Consider the following 18,117-nt stretch of genomic DNA (forward strand, 5'->3'; position numbering starts at 1 on the left):
TTGTCTCACGAAAAGGGAGTTACTTAATCAGAACCAAAAACCTCAGTCTCTCACAAAATTCCCCTGGACTTTTTGGAGAGTGATTGTTGGCCTGGACAGCCCTAGTCTATTATGACAAGGATTAGACAAAATGATGGTAATAAAATTAATCTGATTTTCTGGAGGCTAATGGCAATCTTTCCTTGAGCACATGGATGGCAAAGGCGAAGGATCTGGCATTTAGGACTTATATGGTCTTGATTTCCCAGGGGAATTGTTTCTCTCCTCCGAGCACTCCTGAATAACAATTAAAGGGAGACAATTTCGTTTCCATTTTCAACTGACATTTGTGTCTTGAATGTCATCAAATTATGCAGATGAAATTTTTAACCTCTTTTTATAGTAGTTGATCCTATATAAAAATTTTTAGAATATGTCCATATCCATTAACCACAGAGATTTGCTTTAAAAAAGAAATCTTTAGAACTCAACATATTAGGAACTAAATACCAATTATTATTTATATTTATTATTATAAATCAGGAGTTCTTCTGTGGTCTATGTTTTAAATATTTTGATGTTCTAAAATGTTTATGGCCTTTTTTTTTTTTTTTTAACTGAGGCAATTAAGGTTAAGTGACTTGCCCAGGGTCACACAGCTAAGAAGTATCTGAAGTCAGATTTGAACTCAGGTCCTCCTGATTTCAGAGCTAGGGCTCTATCCACTGTGCTATCTAGCTGCTCTCCCCTCCCCCCTTTTCTTTAGTTTTTTAAAAAAATTATTCATCTAAAATTTTTTAATTCTTGATGCATCTTTTTATTTTTAATACCAACTTCCTAACACAAATTCAAATAAAACCTTCTACAAAGTACGTTCTCTGAAAAATTTTTCAAGCAAATCCAGCCAAAATCCATATTGTAAATGAAATGTAGGTTTTTGTAGGTTAGTGACCCACTCAGTGGATACAAAAAGGAAAGACCAGATGTTGCCATCTTAACCTATTATATTTTGCCCCCTTTTGTTGCCTTTATTTTATTGTTGTCTTACTTTTCACTGGTTTCATCTCGTTTTTTCTCTTCTTTCTGCCTTTCACCTGAGTCTGGCTGGTTTTTGTTCCACAGGTGAACAAACTTTAAAAAAAGAAATGCAACCACATGATGTGGTTAAGTGTCCATGAATTCATGTGGGTGTGGGTGCATGTTGTGGGAGGGGATGCACGTGTATCTGTGTTTGCACATGCGTGTAGTGTGCTCCTGCAAATGATACAAACCACAAAAGCTCGGTACAAGGAGATCTTGATCCCACATGAGCACGACGTTGATCACCCTGCAGCTGATCTGGGGATGAGCTTCTCGTGACTGAGTGATCTCATTGTCCACTGTGGGATCCGCCGCTCGGTCTGGGCACAGCCACGGTCCCCTCCCCACCATGGAAGGGGGATGACGTCTTGGAGGAGACACATCTGACACTCACGGAATATGTTGAAGTCTCATGTGACAAGTGTTTGTACATTTCTGGTGTAGCTGTCGCCCGAAGTTAGCACACGGCCCGATGTTTGAATCAACTTAATGAGAACACTGAAATTCTCCGACTATATTAAGGGATATTAAACATTAACTGAAGAAAAGCAGAAACGAGTACAACTTATTACAACTCCAGGAATCTGAATGTGCTGAGGAGAACCTGAGCTGGGATTTATGCAGGGGGCTAATGTCACTTTGTGGACTATTTATCTTTGAAGAATGACCAGGAAAGTCAATTTCATGTAAATAAAATAAAAGTGAATCCTGGGACTCAGTAAAAAGGGCAATCTAATTGTTAAAACATGAACTCTGTTCCAAATAAAATTTTAATTGGAAAAACAAAAGCAATTGCCTTTATTAATCTTTAAAAAAAAAAAAAAAAGAAGGAAACGATGAAATACCTTCATTAAAGAATGTGCCCTTGGTGACTTTTGACAGATTCTAGCATTTAAGGCAAGAATTAAGGCCCTGGGTAGCACAGAATAATCTGATTGTCACCTGGCTTTCCCAGAATTCCACTGTCTGAGCTGTAAAAATAAGATAAATATAATAAAATGAGCCATTAGTTATAAAAATAAATCCCTCCCGGGGTCTTTAACAAAGGCGAGACATGACATTTCCAACGAACACGCTAGCTGGGAGAAGACTCTGAACTCTCACTTCGGTAGCCCATCCCTCCAACTTAACCTCATTACAGGCCTGATCCAGCTTCTTCCTACCAGGATGCCGCTCTCCTAGGTGCTGCTCTCTCAGGCGCTGCTCTCCTAGGTGCTGCTGTGGGCTCTCCTGTCCCGCTGCCTAATTATGATTTAGGAGATTAAGAAAATGAGAAAATTCACCCTAGCTGCTCCAGATCATGTTCTTTCAAGACCAAGTTGTGTAATCTTTTCCATTTTAATTTGCCAGGGAGAAAACAGGTTCCTGAAAATTGAGCCTGGTGTTTTGACCCTTCCACGGAGTTGGATTCGTGTTAGCCAAGGTGATGTGTGGCTATCTCAGCATGGCTCTGTCCCAGAGAGGAATACCCAGAGCCCTTGTCACCTTCTCTCGGATGCCGGCTGGATTGGGGGCAGGATTTAGACCAATATTAATCAAAAAGACAATTTAAAGGATTTCATCGGGCCTTCTGCACGATGACATGACTATAGCCGGCATTTATATGTTGCTTTAAGATTGTCAAAGCACGTTCAATTTAATTTACATTTTTTAAAGGACCTATTGTGAGCCAGGCTCTATGCTAAGTGTTGGGGATTCAGAAGGAGGCTAAAGCAGTCCCTGCCCTCCAGGAGCTACATTCTGATAAGGAAAGGAGGGAGATAATATACAAACATATACATTTCCAGCTTTATATGGGATTAAAAAGGAAATAATTAGCCAAGGGGAATGCTGGAATTAAGACAAATTCTTATAGAAAGTAGGATTTTAGTGGGGACTTGAGGAAGCCAGAAAAGTCAGGAGTCAGAGCAGAAAAGGGAGAATATTGCAAGCATGGTGGATAGCTAAAAATATATTCTGAGAATGATCGACTTTTCTGTTCAGAACAACCCTAGGAGTTATTATGCCCATTTGTAGAATTGAGCTGAGGTGAGGAAAAGGTCAATGACTTAGCCAGTTCAACTTTAAGGGTTAGAAGCAAAATTTGAACTTGTATCTTCTTCACTCACATCCAATGATTTATTCCCAGGCCCACCTGGCTTTCTATTATTATCGATGCTGTAATTGTGTAGCCCTGATATAATGGTGTGTGAATGTTTGGCACTCGTAACCTTCCCGAATGGTGCCCCATGGCACAGAAACCCTGTGGGAGATTGCAGTGTCTTTTCTTGATTTAGCATGTTTTTTTTTAAATATTGAAACAACAAACAAATAAAAACTGGGACATTTTCCACCAATATTCCTATTATCTCCACTCTGAATAAAATAGCCAGAGACTTGCCAAGATTGTTGATGAAGAAGGCAGATCTAAGCCGAGCTTTCCCTTCAGCCTCTTGGAATGACAAAAAATGCGCCAAGCCGAGTAAAAGAACAATAATAGAAAACAGGAGAATGGAAATAAATCCTCACAAAGAAAGTGGCCTTGACAAGCCAGCAGAGGCACTGGAGAAATAAGTCAACACAAAGAGCTCTCAATATGGTGAAGAAATAGGAGAGGGTAATAGAATGCCCAGAGAAGTCTCCAGAAGTTAACTATGACACTCCAGTACACGCAGGGAGATCTTGAGAAAAGAAAGTCGAATTCACTCAAGGAGCCCCAGCATAATTTAAGAGCTTACATGGTGATGTGTAGTCCAGGCTGTTCTCCAAGGCAAATAAGGGCCCTCAGGCTCGCTGTCCCCACTTGTGAGTTGCTCCAGAGACATGGTTCTCCCCACGTGTTCTCCTGATGATTTCTGTGGCATGGCCACTCTTGGCCTTGGCCGCTTTATCCTATGATGGGAAAGAGTGACCCAGATTTAAGGGTAGGCTAGTACCTTTTTATTATTCCAGATTTTTCTATAAATATTAGGATTATTATTGAGGAAAAGGGAACAGAAATGAAGTACAAAATACGAATTATATGATGAGCTTTTGAAAAGAGAATTTATGGTTTTAAGCAGAAGCTGGAAATTTTTAATGGAGGGGTATAAAGCTCGGCAAAGCCAATGGAAGTCATGGAAATCAAACACACAGAACTCCCACAAGAAATAGAAAACCAAAGATCAGAAGCAGGAAAATTGAAAGAAAGCAAACATTTCTACAGATGAACTCAAAAGACCCAGAAGAGGATCCGGCACAGGATTTGACAATGACATTTAACATAATGCTTCTATATCATATTTCCACAAGTCATACTGGTGTTTTTCCTGAAAGTATTTGAATTGGATTAGATTTTCAGAATCAGCAGAAGTCGAACAAAATGGAATCTCGAGGACTTCGGGGGCTGTGTCATTGCACCTATGGACTCCAGGAATTCCCAGGAGCACAATCCAACAAGTGCTCATTTGTGCCTGCTCCAAGCCTTCCTCTCCTGAGGCAGTCAGGCCCACATTGGGACCGTTCTCATCAGGAGGAAATTTTTTCAACCTTGGACCAGCATTGACTTCTCTTCCATTTCCTAACGGTATTTCCTCTTCCTCGATTTATCTCCTCTCCAGACTGGTCAAGACCCTTACCCGCCAATGTTTGTGTTTTATGTAAATTTTATGAATATATAATCTGTGCCTTTACCCAAGTCATTGATTCAAAAGATCTCTGGGGTACTCTCCTGGAGGCGTCCTCCCTCACTGGTATGAAAGCCTCAACACCCACTCTTTAAGCTGGGTCATCCAACCCATCAATTTATCTCTATATAACTGGCATCTCTCTGTCTTCTTTACAAGAAAAATTTGGAAAATTGCAAAAATATACCTAAAATCAGAAGAAAAGAGCGAGACTGGGGGGAGGAGAGGGCAGTACATTATATATCATTGATAAAACTCTAGCTTGAAAATCCCTAAAATCTTAGCCATTCCCCAGTAAACCAATACTAAAAGCATATCAATAATTTTCAAAAGAAAAATGAACTATTGATAACCGCTTGGCAAAATATTCAGAATCAGCAATAATAGAGAAATACAATTGAAAGCAACCACCAAACTAGGCAATATTTTAAAACATTGGAAGGGATTCTTTAAGTCGATGAGCACAATAATGCTCAATTGGTACAACTATAAATAGGCTCAATGTCAAAGCCATCTTGAATTATCCTGGAAAATTAACTAATTGCTTTCTACCCTTTGATTCCAAGATCTCCATACCAGAACTTCATTTCTGGGAGTGACTGACAGCAAGAGACGCATAAAAGCAAAATGCTTATAATGAAGGCAGTGAGAAATGAGAATGTGTGCTCTGTCACTAACTACCTGGCTTATATGTACTTTGTATGTTCTTGTAAAATAATATGGCTGACTTTTAAATATGGCAGCCGTGAAGAATTCAGGGAAACATGGGAAGACTCCAGTGAAAGGAGAGTCCATGTAGATAAGGAGGGGCTACAACGTGCCATACAATGTGGGCTAAGGGACAGAGGGGAACACGGGCACTGGGATATTGGTGGTAAAGTAGCCACATCACATCCAGGTTGACCATTAGTAAATGAGAGGGTGCAAGGTGACATAGTGTACCAGCTTCTGTGATTCTTTCAGGTCGTTTTGCTTGGAGATGGGTCTCACCCTCTGTACGTGGGGCCATATCGCATCCCTGCTATGTCGGTGTCTGAGCCTTTTCTCCACTTACATCCTTTCCAGTCTAATTATCAGTCAAGCTTGTACATTCATTTGTATTCACTCTACATTACTCAACCATGTTATTAGTGTTTGATGTTATGTTTGCACAGTTGTAGTTGAAGTCTAAGGGCTGTAAAGTTGTGTTGGCTTCTTTGTAAACATGAATCCTTTACAGAGGGAGGAAATTCAATGGAATGGCCCGTGTCTTAGGGCGCCAAGCTCACCATCCCCTTCCAGCAGTGCCGCTGGCTCCCCGTCAACAACACTGTAAAGAAGATACAGACTTTGTGTATTATCTGATGCTCGTGGTGCCTTCTGTCTCCCAGATTCAGGGATTCAAAGCACTTTCCCAATTACATATTTCAGAAATGTCTGAAAAGATCTGTCCATGTGAGAGAAATTGCTTGAAAAAGGAAGGCCTAATTAATCTGGAGTTCCTACAAACTACATCTATGTTAGTGTTCTGGGAGGTTTTCATTTAACTAAAAGAGACAAGTTCTTTGAAATTCTAGGCCATTCATCAAGTAAGTTTTTGTTAGCAATTGGGTATCACTTGAGATCTCTGATGATGATGACTCTTTTCAAACATTTTCCCCTTTTGTTTTAGGACTTTCTCATGGAAACATTCATCATGTTTAAAAATCTCATTGGCAAGAACGTCTATCCTTCTGACTGGATTATAATGAATATGATGCAGAATAAGTAAGTACAAAGCAAAAACCCGCCGCGTGTTGGGGGCTGGCAGTTTCCCGGAGAATCTGGAACAATGGCTAGTTGTTCTTTTCACCTGGTGCATGAGTTGGGTTTCGGATCCATGGAACTTTTTGGAAATTTCCAGCATAGGGATTAGCTGTGGTCTGCCGAGGCAGGAGGGAGGATGGAAAGAGGGAAAAAAGGAAGCAAAGAAGGCGGGGGGGAGGGGAAACCCGTAGAAAAGCAGGACTGATTTATCTCCGTTGGTTGTGTGACTTACGGTTTATTGCTTCCTTTTGCTTCATTCCTGTTTCCAGAGCTCCTCTAACCTCATGAAATGTGTTTGCATTTCACATAACTCATATCAAAGGGGCAGAAAGAATCCGTGATTCGTGTTGAGTAGACCTTGATGCTTGTTTATCTCAACAGTTGGAACGTTTTCTCTTTTTCAGTTTAATGGGCTTGGGTTTGAAACTTGGCTTCTGTTTTTCTGTGAAAAGACAGTGGGCCAGACTGTTGGCTTATCTAGCCCGCAGATCTCCGCGGCCCCTTCTTCTCTGCTCGTGTTTGGACTCTGTTTCAGTTTATTGTTTCAAGGGAATCTTTGGGCAAGCGTTTGCTAGTGGGGGAAATAGCATTATTCCCAGCCTGACTTCCAAGCCTGCAAATAACAAAGGAAGTGGCTCCTTGTGCTGGCTCCCCTTCCTGGATCTGGACCGGATTGAGCCCGTGTTGTGCAGCGCCGGATCTGCCTTTTCTTTGGGACGCTCTGGTTTTCATAGAAAGGCTTTACTGTGTGTGGCCCCTTCTCAAGGGAGGACATAAGAGTGGGGAAGATTCTCTCTTTAATCAAACCAGCAGCCACCATGCGCCGTCCATCCCGTGTTTTCAAATTCCCATTCCCTCGGTTTCCTTTTCATGCTCAAGTTTTTCAGACTGCCGTTGCCTTCACAAACAGCTCACATGCTAAGGCTTTGAAGGTAGTTACTTTGGGCAGAAAAAACAGACTCAAAAATAATTTCATCCCCAAAGCTTCCTTTAAGTGCATGATACATGACAGTTCTGAGAGCTGAGTATACAAATAGAAGACAAAGCTGTCCCTGCCCTCCAGGAGGTTACGTTCTAATAATTCTAATAGCTCTTCTGTGTATTTTATTCTCTACTCACAAAAAAAACCATCAAATTAAAGCATGATCAAGTAAAAGTCTAGGAAACATCCTAGCCATATGTTTGTTTTTGTTTGTTTCTCCCCCCTTCTTTCCTCCTTTCCTCCCTTCCTCCTTCTCTCTTGCCTTCTTTCCTTCTTTCTGTCCTTCCTTCCAAAAATGAATAAAATATTTGCCAACAATATTCACAAGTAATTGCACCAAAACAGGCTGACCAAAGCTTAGGACAGTAAAATATGGTAGTTGAAGCAGAATGGATTTTGACATTTTACTTTGGGACCTGTTTTTTTGGAGGCAGTGTGGTGGATAGGAGCACACTCTTGAGTTTGGATCTGAAGGGAACTAGGTTCAAATCTACCCCTGATTATTGACTGTTGGGAGTGGGAATCAGGAGTCTTTTCACCCATATAATTCTGTTTTATTATTGTAAAATGATAATAATAACACTTGGAAGGTTGAGCCCTAAAGGCTTCTAACAGGAGACACAAGGACTATAAAACAACTGTGTACAACATCTATAGGGCACCTTTTCTCAAGGTCGGGACCATCTTGGTTATTGCTGCTCTTGTTTTGAGTGACCCAGTGACTTTCGTGATTAAGAAAACTCTTGGGAGAGAAACTTGCTCTTCGGTGAAAAGAAGCTCGTTGGTCTCTGAGACTCTCCAGGAGCAAAGGTTATCAATTGGCTGATGTCAGTCAGACACAGATCGAGAGTCTGAGCTTTTTATTTCCCAAATCTCACCGGTTTTCTCTAATATTCACCACTGTTGTCGTCATTGTTGGGGAGCTAGTTGGTGGTTTCGAGTCTTACAAAAGGGCTCCCTCCCCGTCACCCTCAGAGGAAAGTAATCTTATCCATATTTTTCATGTTAGGGAATTCAGTCTTAGAGAGGGGAAAGAACCAAGGGGCAAATGAAGAAAAGCAGCAGAATTCTTTCCACCGCCCTCCCCTCCGATCTTGATTGTTCTGATCTGAAATCTCTTTATCTAGTCTGACACCCTGGGCCAGAGGCAGGAAGCACTTTAAATAGAAAATTCATCCGCAGCTCTTTGGACTGAAAGAGAAGAATCCCAGATTGTCAGAGAGTGGGAAGTCCTGTGCCCTCCTACTGGGCCCAGAAGGTGTGGGCTGGGGGATAGAAAGTAGGGGGAGGAAATGGGATTCTAGCTTGACTCTGCGTCCTCCAGCCCCTCACAATTGGCCAGAAATGCGTGGCTGTACTTGTTTCAAGAAGCGTCAGCAGGAGGGTCTTTCATGAAAGCAGAGATTACGTCATTGATTTTGTTTGTTCCTCCAGTGTTTAATAGAGTGTCTAGAACATACTAGATGCTTAATAAATACTTGTGAGTAATTAATTTAAAGCTATAAATTTGTTAGTGATAGTTGGAGAAACTAGATTGCTGAAACTTTAATAATAATTAGCTTAATAATAGGACTGAATCTATATCCTTCCTTCTAGTTCTGATAAGGAGAGGAGTATGAAATGTGATTTTATAGGCAAAATTTGATGGTATATTAAAGGCCATTAAAGGTTGTGGCCCATGTGCTGCTTCCCGCTCCCACCCTCACCCTCGAGTTGACCTTCCGGACCCACGTTGGCCATGTGACCATGAACAAGTCCCGACTTTCTCAGCCAGTTTTGTCATCCCTAAAGTCAGAATAACAACGCTGCCCACTCCCAGAGCTGTTGTTGGAAGATAACCTGAGAAGTGCTTTGCAAGCCTGTATAAATGCCAGCCGCTTTTACTGTTATTACTATCATGCTGAGTGAGGGTCTCTAAGAATGATTTCTCCTCCATATTTCCTATTCTGGGGATTCTCAGAAACTTGCTTTGGATTACAACCACACAAGGACGGCTATGAACTGGCCGGATACTGGAGTTAATCATCTGCTGCCCCCGCCAGATTTGGGGCCCGTGAGGTTCAGAGAGTGGCAGGAACCTGAGGATTTCTCATCCCCCCTCAGCTTTTACTATCAATCAGTTGGCCAATAAGCCTTAATAAGAGCTATTACATGCCAGATACTTGGTGTCTAAACCATCCTGCCCTCAAGGAGCTTCCATTCCTCATCAATTTCAGATGAAGAGACTGTGGATGGGAGAAGTTCATCATTGCATGGGGAGCAGGTGGGTAGTGAGTGGTTAACAAGTAGCTGGTTAGTGGGCAGTGAGTGGGTAGTGAGTGGACAGTGAGTGGACAGTGAGTGGGTAGTGAGTGGGTAGCCAGTGGGTAGCGAGTGGGCAGTGAGTGGGTAGTGAGTGGGCAGCAAGTGGGCAGTGAGTGGGCAGCGAGTAGGCAGTGAGTGGGCAGTGAGTGAGCAGTGAGTGGGTAGTGAGTGGGTAGTGAGTGGGCAGTGAGTGGGTAGTGAGTGGGTAGCCAGTGGGTAGCCAGTGGGCAGTGAGTGGGTAGTGAGTGGGCAGCAAGTGGGCAGTGAGTGGGCAGCGAGTAGGCAGTGAGTGGGCAGTGAGTGAGCAGTGAGTGGGTAGTGAGTGGGTAGCCAGTGGGTAGCCAGTGGGCAATGAGTGGGCAGTGAGTGGGTAGTGAGTGGGCAGCAAGTGAGCAGTGAGTGGGCAGCGAGTAGGCAGTGAGTGGGCAGTGAGTGAGCAGTGAGTGGGTAGTGAGTCGGTAGCCAGTGGGTAGCCAGTGGGCAATGAGTGGGCAGTGAGTGGGTAGTGAGTGGGCAGCAAGTGGGCAGTGAGTGGGCAGCGAGTAGGCAGTGAGTGGACAGCGAGTGGGCAGTGAGTGAGCAGTGAGTAGGTAGTGAGTGGTTAGCAAGTAGCTGGTTAGTGGGCAGTGAGTGGACAGTGAGTAGGTAGTGAGTGGGTAGTGAGTGGGTAGCAGTGGGTAGCGAGTGGGCAGTGAGTGGGTAGTGAGTGGGCAGCAAGTGGGCAGTGAGTGGGCAGCGAGTAGGCAGTGAGTGGGCAGTGAGTGGGTAGCCAGTGGGTAGCGAGTAGGTAGTGAGTGGCAGTGAGTGGGCAGCGAGTGGGCAGTGAGTGGACAGCGAGTGGGTAACGAGTGGGAAGCAAGCGGCAGTAAGTGCCAAAGCTGGGGCAAGGTCCCATTGCCTCTGCTTCTGACTCCCCCCCACTCCCCCACCCCCATCAAGCTGCCTCTTCTAGCCTCATCTCCTTATCCCCCCACAAGTTTTCAGACCCATGTGCTCATTCCCACATTAGTGGAAAATCACGGCCTTGTCGCTGAGAGAAGCGTCCTTGCTGGAGAAGGCAGCACCCACGCTCCGGCATCTCTGCCAGGAAAACCCCGGATGGGGTCCCAGAGTCAGACTTCCTGAACAGCAGCTTCACCTCGGCCAAGGTGCACGCGCAGACTCCCCCACAGTGTAACAGACCTTCCTAGGTTAGGATTCAGCTTTCATAGAACTGGTGGTTATTAGTGCAGAAACGAAAGTTTTCTTAATCTTTTCCCTACTCCGCTTATAAATTAATTGGCTTTTGGACCCTACTGTGAGCTCATATTGAGGGGAAGCAAAAAAAAAAAAAAAGGAATCTGCTTAGATTTGTAATAAAATTATTTTGGTGTAAAATGGATTGAACCGGAAGAACCTGTGTCCATAATTGGCGTTGCCTTCTATCTGTTTGCCATGATTTTGTGTGGGACGTGCGTCAGTTGCCTGCACCCCTCTGCCTTCTCCAAGGACTCGCCTCCTTCTCGGGCAGCCCGGGAGACTGGTTCTTTCCCAGAAGCCCACCGAGTCCCTATTTAAGTTTTAATGGCGCAGCTGGGCCCCGTGTCGCCATCCAGTGTGTGTGTGAATAGACAAAATAGAGCTTTACATTCCATGAAATATTTGTAGATTTTTGCAGTCCCTGGGATTTGTGTCTTTGAAGCTGCGGTTCGTCAGTCCGGGGAGCTTGGGAAACATAATTAGGAGGGAGCATCAGGTGGTCGGCAGAACTTCTTGTTTTTCTCCAAGCCCGGAGCCCCCTCCTTGGAGCGGCAGCACCCGAACCATTCCCCGTCCAACCGATCGCTCGTGGCCCCTCATCGTCGGCTCCTCCTGGGGACCCAAGAGCCCGACCCCCAGCCCGGCAGGATCCCACGCCCAAGATTCCCCTTCGTTCATATTCACCATTGCCAAAAGATAACTCGGTCCTAGGCCGGCTCCGTCTTGCAGAGGAGGGAATTCTCAGGCCCCTTAAGCTTCAGGGTCACGAAGCCAGGAAGTGGCCAAAGGAAGCCCCACGTCCGCCCTCCTTATTCCAAGCCCACGGCCCTTTACTGGTCGATGAAGTACTGGCTTCCCCAGGGCTGGAGCCCCCTCCCCCAGCTGCCATGTCCACCAGCCATGAAAGCCCATGGGCTGGCAGGTCACCTTCTGGCCGAGGGCCGGAGGCCTCCCTGCTGGCCTGCTGAGCCGGGACAGGGGCCTCAGTGGCTGCTCTGTGCTGTGGCCACGAGCCCCCTGGGCCTCGAGCTGCACCCCCCTCCCCACATCCAAGCTTTCCTGAAGCCCTTCCGAGAGACCTTACGTTGGAGAGGACGCCCTCTTGAGGGGTTCTGGTGCTCGGGGATCCATTCGAGGCTTGGCTGTGCATTCTTTCCGAGGGAAACGGGGCCGGAGCTCCCTGGCTTCTCCCCGCCTGCTCCTTCCCAGTTGGTGTGCAGCAGCCCCGCCCCCAGCCCCGCCGGCCCCCGGGCCCGGAGGAGTCAGCCTGCAAAGTGGTTCGGTGGCTGGGCTTGTTTCACAGGGTGCTTGATTTCGGAAGAACAGTACCTGCGACAGCTGCCGGCTCTTTCTGGCTCCATCAATGGGAGCAGTTCAAATCAAGCTGAACAAGACTCTCGTACACAAGTCTCTTCCTTCTCCTTCTGCTCCTGGCCCTCTTCCTGTGGCCCTGGGTGACCCCTGCCCGAGACCCCGGCCCCGGACACTCCCTATTTGCCTTCCCCTTTCCCGCCGGATCGCCCGCTCTGGTTAGAAGGGAAGCTCCCCGAGGGGAAGCACTGTTCCCTATGGAGGGAGGTGGGCTTTGCATCCCTAGCTTTTGGCTGCCTGGTTTGCAGTAGGTGCCTACTAAGGGTTCCATCTCCTGTAGGCCGGGAGCTTCTCACTCTGAATTGTCCTCTGTGGTCACATCCAACGAATTCTCACCAACAGGAAGCTCTTTCAAGTTGAGCTCAGGGTTTAGTCCCATGACTGGCATGCAGTAGGTAATTAATAATTGCTCACTGACTGGACTCCTCCCTCAGAGTAGATGAGGAGAATCTCTTAGGATGATTCAGGTCGGTTCCAATGGTCTTGTGATGAAGAGAGGATCTGCCCCAGAGAGGGACTGTGGGAACTGAGGGTGGATCACAACACAGTATTTTTACTTTTTTGTGGTTGTTTATTTGCATTTTGTTTTCTTCCTCATTTTCTTTCCTTTTTGATCTGCTTTTTCTTATGCAGCAAGAGAATTATGTAAATATGTTTACATATATTGGATTTAACATTTTAACATGTATAACATATATTGGATTATTTACCATCTAGAGGAGGGGGTGGAAAGAAGGAGGGGAAAATTTGGAACACAAGTTTTTACAAGGATCAGTGTTGAAAAATTATTTGTGCATATGTTTTGAAAATAAAAGCTTTAATAAAAAATAATAATAAAAGAAATGCCATAATCCACTAAGGCAAAAAAAAGGAATATCTCTTCTCAGATGGCGACATGAATTTGGATGAACAGCCTTATAGAAGTTGCCTGCCAATATGTCCATCTTCCAGGGAAGTTAGGATTAGCATGAAATAAAAAATTACAACTGGATGAACTGTCTTCAGTAAACTCCTTAAATGAACCAAAGTTTGTCCTGGCAACAACGGTCCATCCCTTTGCTTGTCCATTTTTCTGCAAGCCTGTTAATATTGAAATGCAATGACTCCAAAGACTTGAAAATTAATATTGTTCTGAGAAAGACAAGGGGACGAGGAGGAAGTTAAAAAGCTACCCGATCTTGTAAGGTGCTGCTCTTAGAATGGACCCGCGAGACCATCCACACCTATTCCAGCCAGATCTGAACAGGTTTCCCTTCTTATTACTTCCTTTCATCTTTTGCTTGAATACTTTCAGGGTGCAAGAGATCCTTCCTGAAGGGTCTCATTCTTGCACTCCCATCAGTCTATTGGACTTTTCCTAATAGATGAACTATCCTCCAAAACTTAGTCCCATTCCTTATATATAGTAAACAATTGATAAAAATGCTCATTAATTTGAATTGAATTGAATTTGCATTAATTTTATTTATATTCTTCCACTAAATCAAAAACTCCTTAAAATAAGAGTCTATCTTTTGTTTTGTTTTATCTTTAATTGTTGTAAACTCTTGGAAGGAGCATCAACTGTGCCATTAGAGGATGTAGGTGGTAACCCCACCTTTGAACCACAGTGCCGGTGCCTTTGTTACTTTGCCACATCCCTCAGCCTTTGTTTTCTCTCAGTCTGAGGGAGTCGGACCAGGTGACTGACCTTCAAGGTCCTTTCGGCTCTAAATGGATGATTTGTGACACGTCTCCCGATACGGGCACCTGTGGCTTCTTAGTTAGCGGTTCTTGCCCCTTGCAAAACTGCTGGAATTAGGGCCTGCTGCTTTTCTCCTATACGGGCTGTTTTCCTTTCCCCCTTGGGCACAAAGACTCCCCCTTTTCCCTCTCCTTTCTTCATCTTTGCAATCTCAGATTTGCCACATTAGGCCCTTCAGCAATTTTCCACATCAATGAAATTGATCTTCCTGGTGGTGTGTTTGGCTGAGATGGGTGGAAGGAAGAGAAAATCCTTTTCTGAGATTACTCTGGAGGAAAGCTTCTCTTGGTTTCCTTATTTTTCTTTTCCTTGGGATGAAAAAGCATGGAACAGAAAAGATCTGGGAGCTAGATGGGATCTGTCACTCTGTTAGATTGAGCAAGGTCCTCCTCCAGCACAGTGGGTCCATGGCCCGCTCAGCTTCTGGGAGATCCTGCTAGACCCATGGATGTCCTCCCTGAAGGCGTGTTTGAGCAATTGAAGGACAAGTTGGTCTGTTTTTCTCCACTCATCATTGTGGTCTGATCTGATTCGTCCTTATTGGGAAGATCTCAGATTTTCTGTGGGGAGCTGGAGCTCTGACCCATGTGTGAGGGTGAGTGGATGGAAGACTAGGAAGATTCATGGCCTCCCTCCATTGCCCAGAAAGTACAAGCTCTGGAATTGGATTTGGTTCTTCAACCAGGCCAGTAGATTATTTTGGGGGTTATGTTTTTGACATAATAAGCATTTTCACTTAGATATTCCCTTCGACGCAAACTTGCAGTGCGTCTTGAAGTAAACATGGGATAGATTTCTTTTGGTTTTGACACTAAAGCTAAGTGGACCAAATTGTATTTGAAACACTGGAATAGAGTATTGTTTTGAAGAAGACCACTTAGAGGCAATCAGGATTTACATATTATTCATGTATCATTAATATCTAAAACCGGTTTTAGTAAGATTTTAGATTTCTTGGATGTCGCAAAGCTTAAATGGCTCAAATTGAAGATTTTCTGTGCCCAGATAGTCCCTGCCAAGGGGATTCCTGGAGAGTGACAGCTTGAAGGCAGAGTCGATTTCTGAGCATAGAGCTTTGCACACAGTAGGTCCTTAACAAGTAATTCCTTTTTAATTACCATCATTTACTGTCTATAGGGGGAGAAAATGCAAACAGCCATGGCCCAATCAGATCAAGGCAGGGGAAATTAGAGATAATTCTTACCTTAATTTGCCTCCAACTTTAGTTACATTCTCTGGCTCTGAGGTTCAAGTCAGTCTTGTGCTTAATCCTGCAGCCTGGCATTGTGGCCAAACCACCGGGCTTGGATGAAGGAAGAACTGGCTCCTAATTCCACACTTCTCTGACCCTTGGTTTCTTCATTTGTAAAATAGGGCTAATAATTGCACCAACCTCTCAGATTTTTTGCATTTATCAAGCGAGAAGTATATAGAAAGTTTTTTGCAAACTTGAAAGCATTATGGACCATGACTGGATCAATAATTATAAGGAAATAATATAAAACTCTGTGTGTGTGTGTGTGTGTGTGTGTGTGTATAGATCATGAATGGATCATTAATTATAAGGGAAAAATATAAAATCTGTATGTGTGTGTATGTATAAATCATGTCCGGGCTCTCCTCTAATGTGGAAATAAGTATGATATTTTCTGAGGCATGGGGTCCTGGCTCTGCATAGAATAGAAAAAAAAAAAATCCAGAAACTAAGTTTTGCCATATTTCATGAATTTAGCTTTACAGGGGTTTCTTTGAGACATCTAAATGTTACAAGTGACTCAGTCTGGAAGTCTTGAGTTCAAATCCTGCCTTGACCACTTGACCAGCTGTGTGACAATGGCCAACTCACCTAATCAGCATCTTCATTTTCCTCAACTGTAAAATGAGAGAGTTAAACTCAGTTGCCTCTCACATTCTTTCTAGCTCTGTATTGTTGACTAATAATTTATAAATTTGGGGACAGACTTGCAGTGCTTCAAGGCTGAGGGACAGGGACTTGGGAGCCAAGGAGAGCCAGGAATGATGGTGGGCCCAATGGAGCGCTTTCCCTGAAGCAGCTGTCCTTCCATCCAATCCTTTTCACATGGCTCACAGGGGCCCTAAACAGCTGACCCACACACCTTGGCTAAATCAAGGAATCCCCCAAACAGGTTTTGGCCTTCAGGATTTTCCTAGGACGGTGCTTACGGGGTCAACTTCAGCAGCCCCATTTCCTCCTTGTCACATAAATTTTCTTCCTGAGGTGAATGCAATACAGCAAGAAACAAGTTCGGGAAATATTTATTAATGTTTCCTCTGTAGAGAGCCCAGTACCAGCTGCTGAGGAAGATGAATTGTTGGAGGAGAAATGGCCCATAACCTGAAGGGGCTCGTAGCCTTGCACAAGATCCTTTGATTCAATCAGGAAAAGCCCTGGCTCAAGGGGAGTTGGGGTTGGAACGCCATTTTGGTACAGCTGAAAATCCATTGGATTCAAATCCTCTTATTTACTTGGCTAAGAGGCATCATGGCACCATGGACAGAGACAGCATTACAGATTCCCAAAGAGTTTTAGTAAAAAAAAAAAAAAAAAAAAAAGAATAAAAAACAAATTATAGAAAGAGTCATATCACAGAGAAAGATAGGACAGAGATAGATGATGGAGAGATGCTCTGTTCAGGACCTGAGCTAGACTGATGGAGAGAAACAAGAGCAAACATGGGCCTCTTCCCTCAAGGAGCAGCTTATATTCTCATGAAGGAAGACGGAAGGAAAAAAGGGATCTTTCTCTGCCTCTGGGTCTTTATCTGTAAAGTGAAAGAATCAGACTCAGGCCCTTCTGGATACACGGTCCTAGGACTTTTGTTCCTCGATTCCATAACCTCATCTTGTTAGAGCTCAGTTTCCTCTGCAATCTTCCACAGCCCTTGTGTTAAGTTCTGGAAATAAAAGGCCAATATGAATGCTAATGGTGGGAGTGGAACTGGGGGATGGGGGGGCTTTTTTCTGAACCCTCTCCCCCCCACCACCCAGCCTAGCATAGAGGTCTGGCCTTGGGTGTGTGCTTGTTGGCGTCTGGGTATAGAGACAGATAGATCCCTGATTAGTGGGTAAATGGATCGACTAATTGGTAGCCCAGAAATCACCGAAGCGTACATCCATAGAGAGCCGATGAATCAGCCCCGGCGGGTGACGCTCCCCTCAGCCTTATGTAACATCCGGGCGGGAAGGGTCTCCTGAACTGCCACCGACAGATAGAGACGTCGCTTTAAATACCGTATATTAAATCATCCTTCTGTGAACAGCTCCAAATGGATCTTGTCTTTTAAGCTGTGGCTCACCCTATTAGCCATCAAACCTTCTCCATCTCAAAATAGCCCCTTTCAAAGTTGCCATCCTCCCCGTTCCCCTGTGAAAACGGCTCCAAGAGTTGAGCTGAGGATAGTTCCCTCTGTATGGGCCTTGCTCGTTAAAGGCCTCCCACCTAAGGGCTGGAGGACACTAAAGTAATTACTTGGCAGTAATTAGATCTTGCCATCCACATGCGTTCTCGGAGGCCTATTCTTCTGCCACAAGGCTGCCTGGATCCCTTTCCTTTTGTCAGCATCCTCTCGTCCAAATTTAACTCGCATCTCTCGGCTGCAGCCACGGACGTCGTGTCCTCCTGCCCCAGGATCCTAAAAAGGAACTTACTGATAACCCCAAATCTCCTCTGGCTTCTTCCAGTCCCCACTCCTCCATCCCCCAAAATGGCGAAAAAATGGCCCTGCCCTTGTGGTGAGGGGCCAGTGATCACTTGGCAGCTGGCCGTTCTCTGGTCTACATATGGAAAAATAACAATTCAAAGGTTATTACCAATTAAATTGCCCTTATAAAGAGATGTAAAGGACATGGAGGCTGGCCAGTCTCTTGTGCTTTGAGCCTGGGTGCTGTAAGCTGTGATGGCCCCTCTGGTGTCTGGTATTTCTAGGCTGAGCTCCCAGATTAGAGGGGGTTACCAGACTGCCCAAGGA

At 44.6% G+C, this 18,117-nt stretch overlaps 1 protein-coding gene across 2 annotated transcripts in view; it reads left to right on the plus strand.

Moving 5' to 3' along the window:
- The window catches only part of DOCK1 (dedicator of cytokinesis 1), a 467,911-nt gene that overhangs the window by 298,197 nt on the left and 151,597 nt on the right, over positions 1-18,117 (plus strand). For both annotated transcript variants that reach the window (XM_051982706.1, XM_051982707.1), the window contains exon 29: positions 6,355-6,449. In XM_051982706.1, coding sequence (XP_051838666.1) covers positions 6,355-6,449 — 95 coding nt within the window. The remainder of the gene's footprint in view (positions 1-6,354; positions 6,450-18,117) is intronic.

This window comes from Antechinus flavipes, chromosome 2 (genome assembly GCF_016432865.1).
Source record: "Antechinus flavipes isolate AdamAnt ecotype Samford, QLD, Australia chromosome 2, AdamAnt_v2, whole genome shotgun sequence".
Classification (NCBI taxonomy): Eukaryota; Metazoa; Chordata; class Mammalia; order Dasyuromorphia; family Dasyuridae; genus Antechinus; species Antechinus flavipes.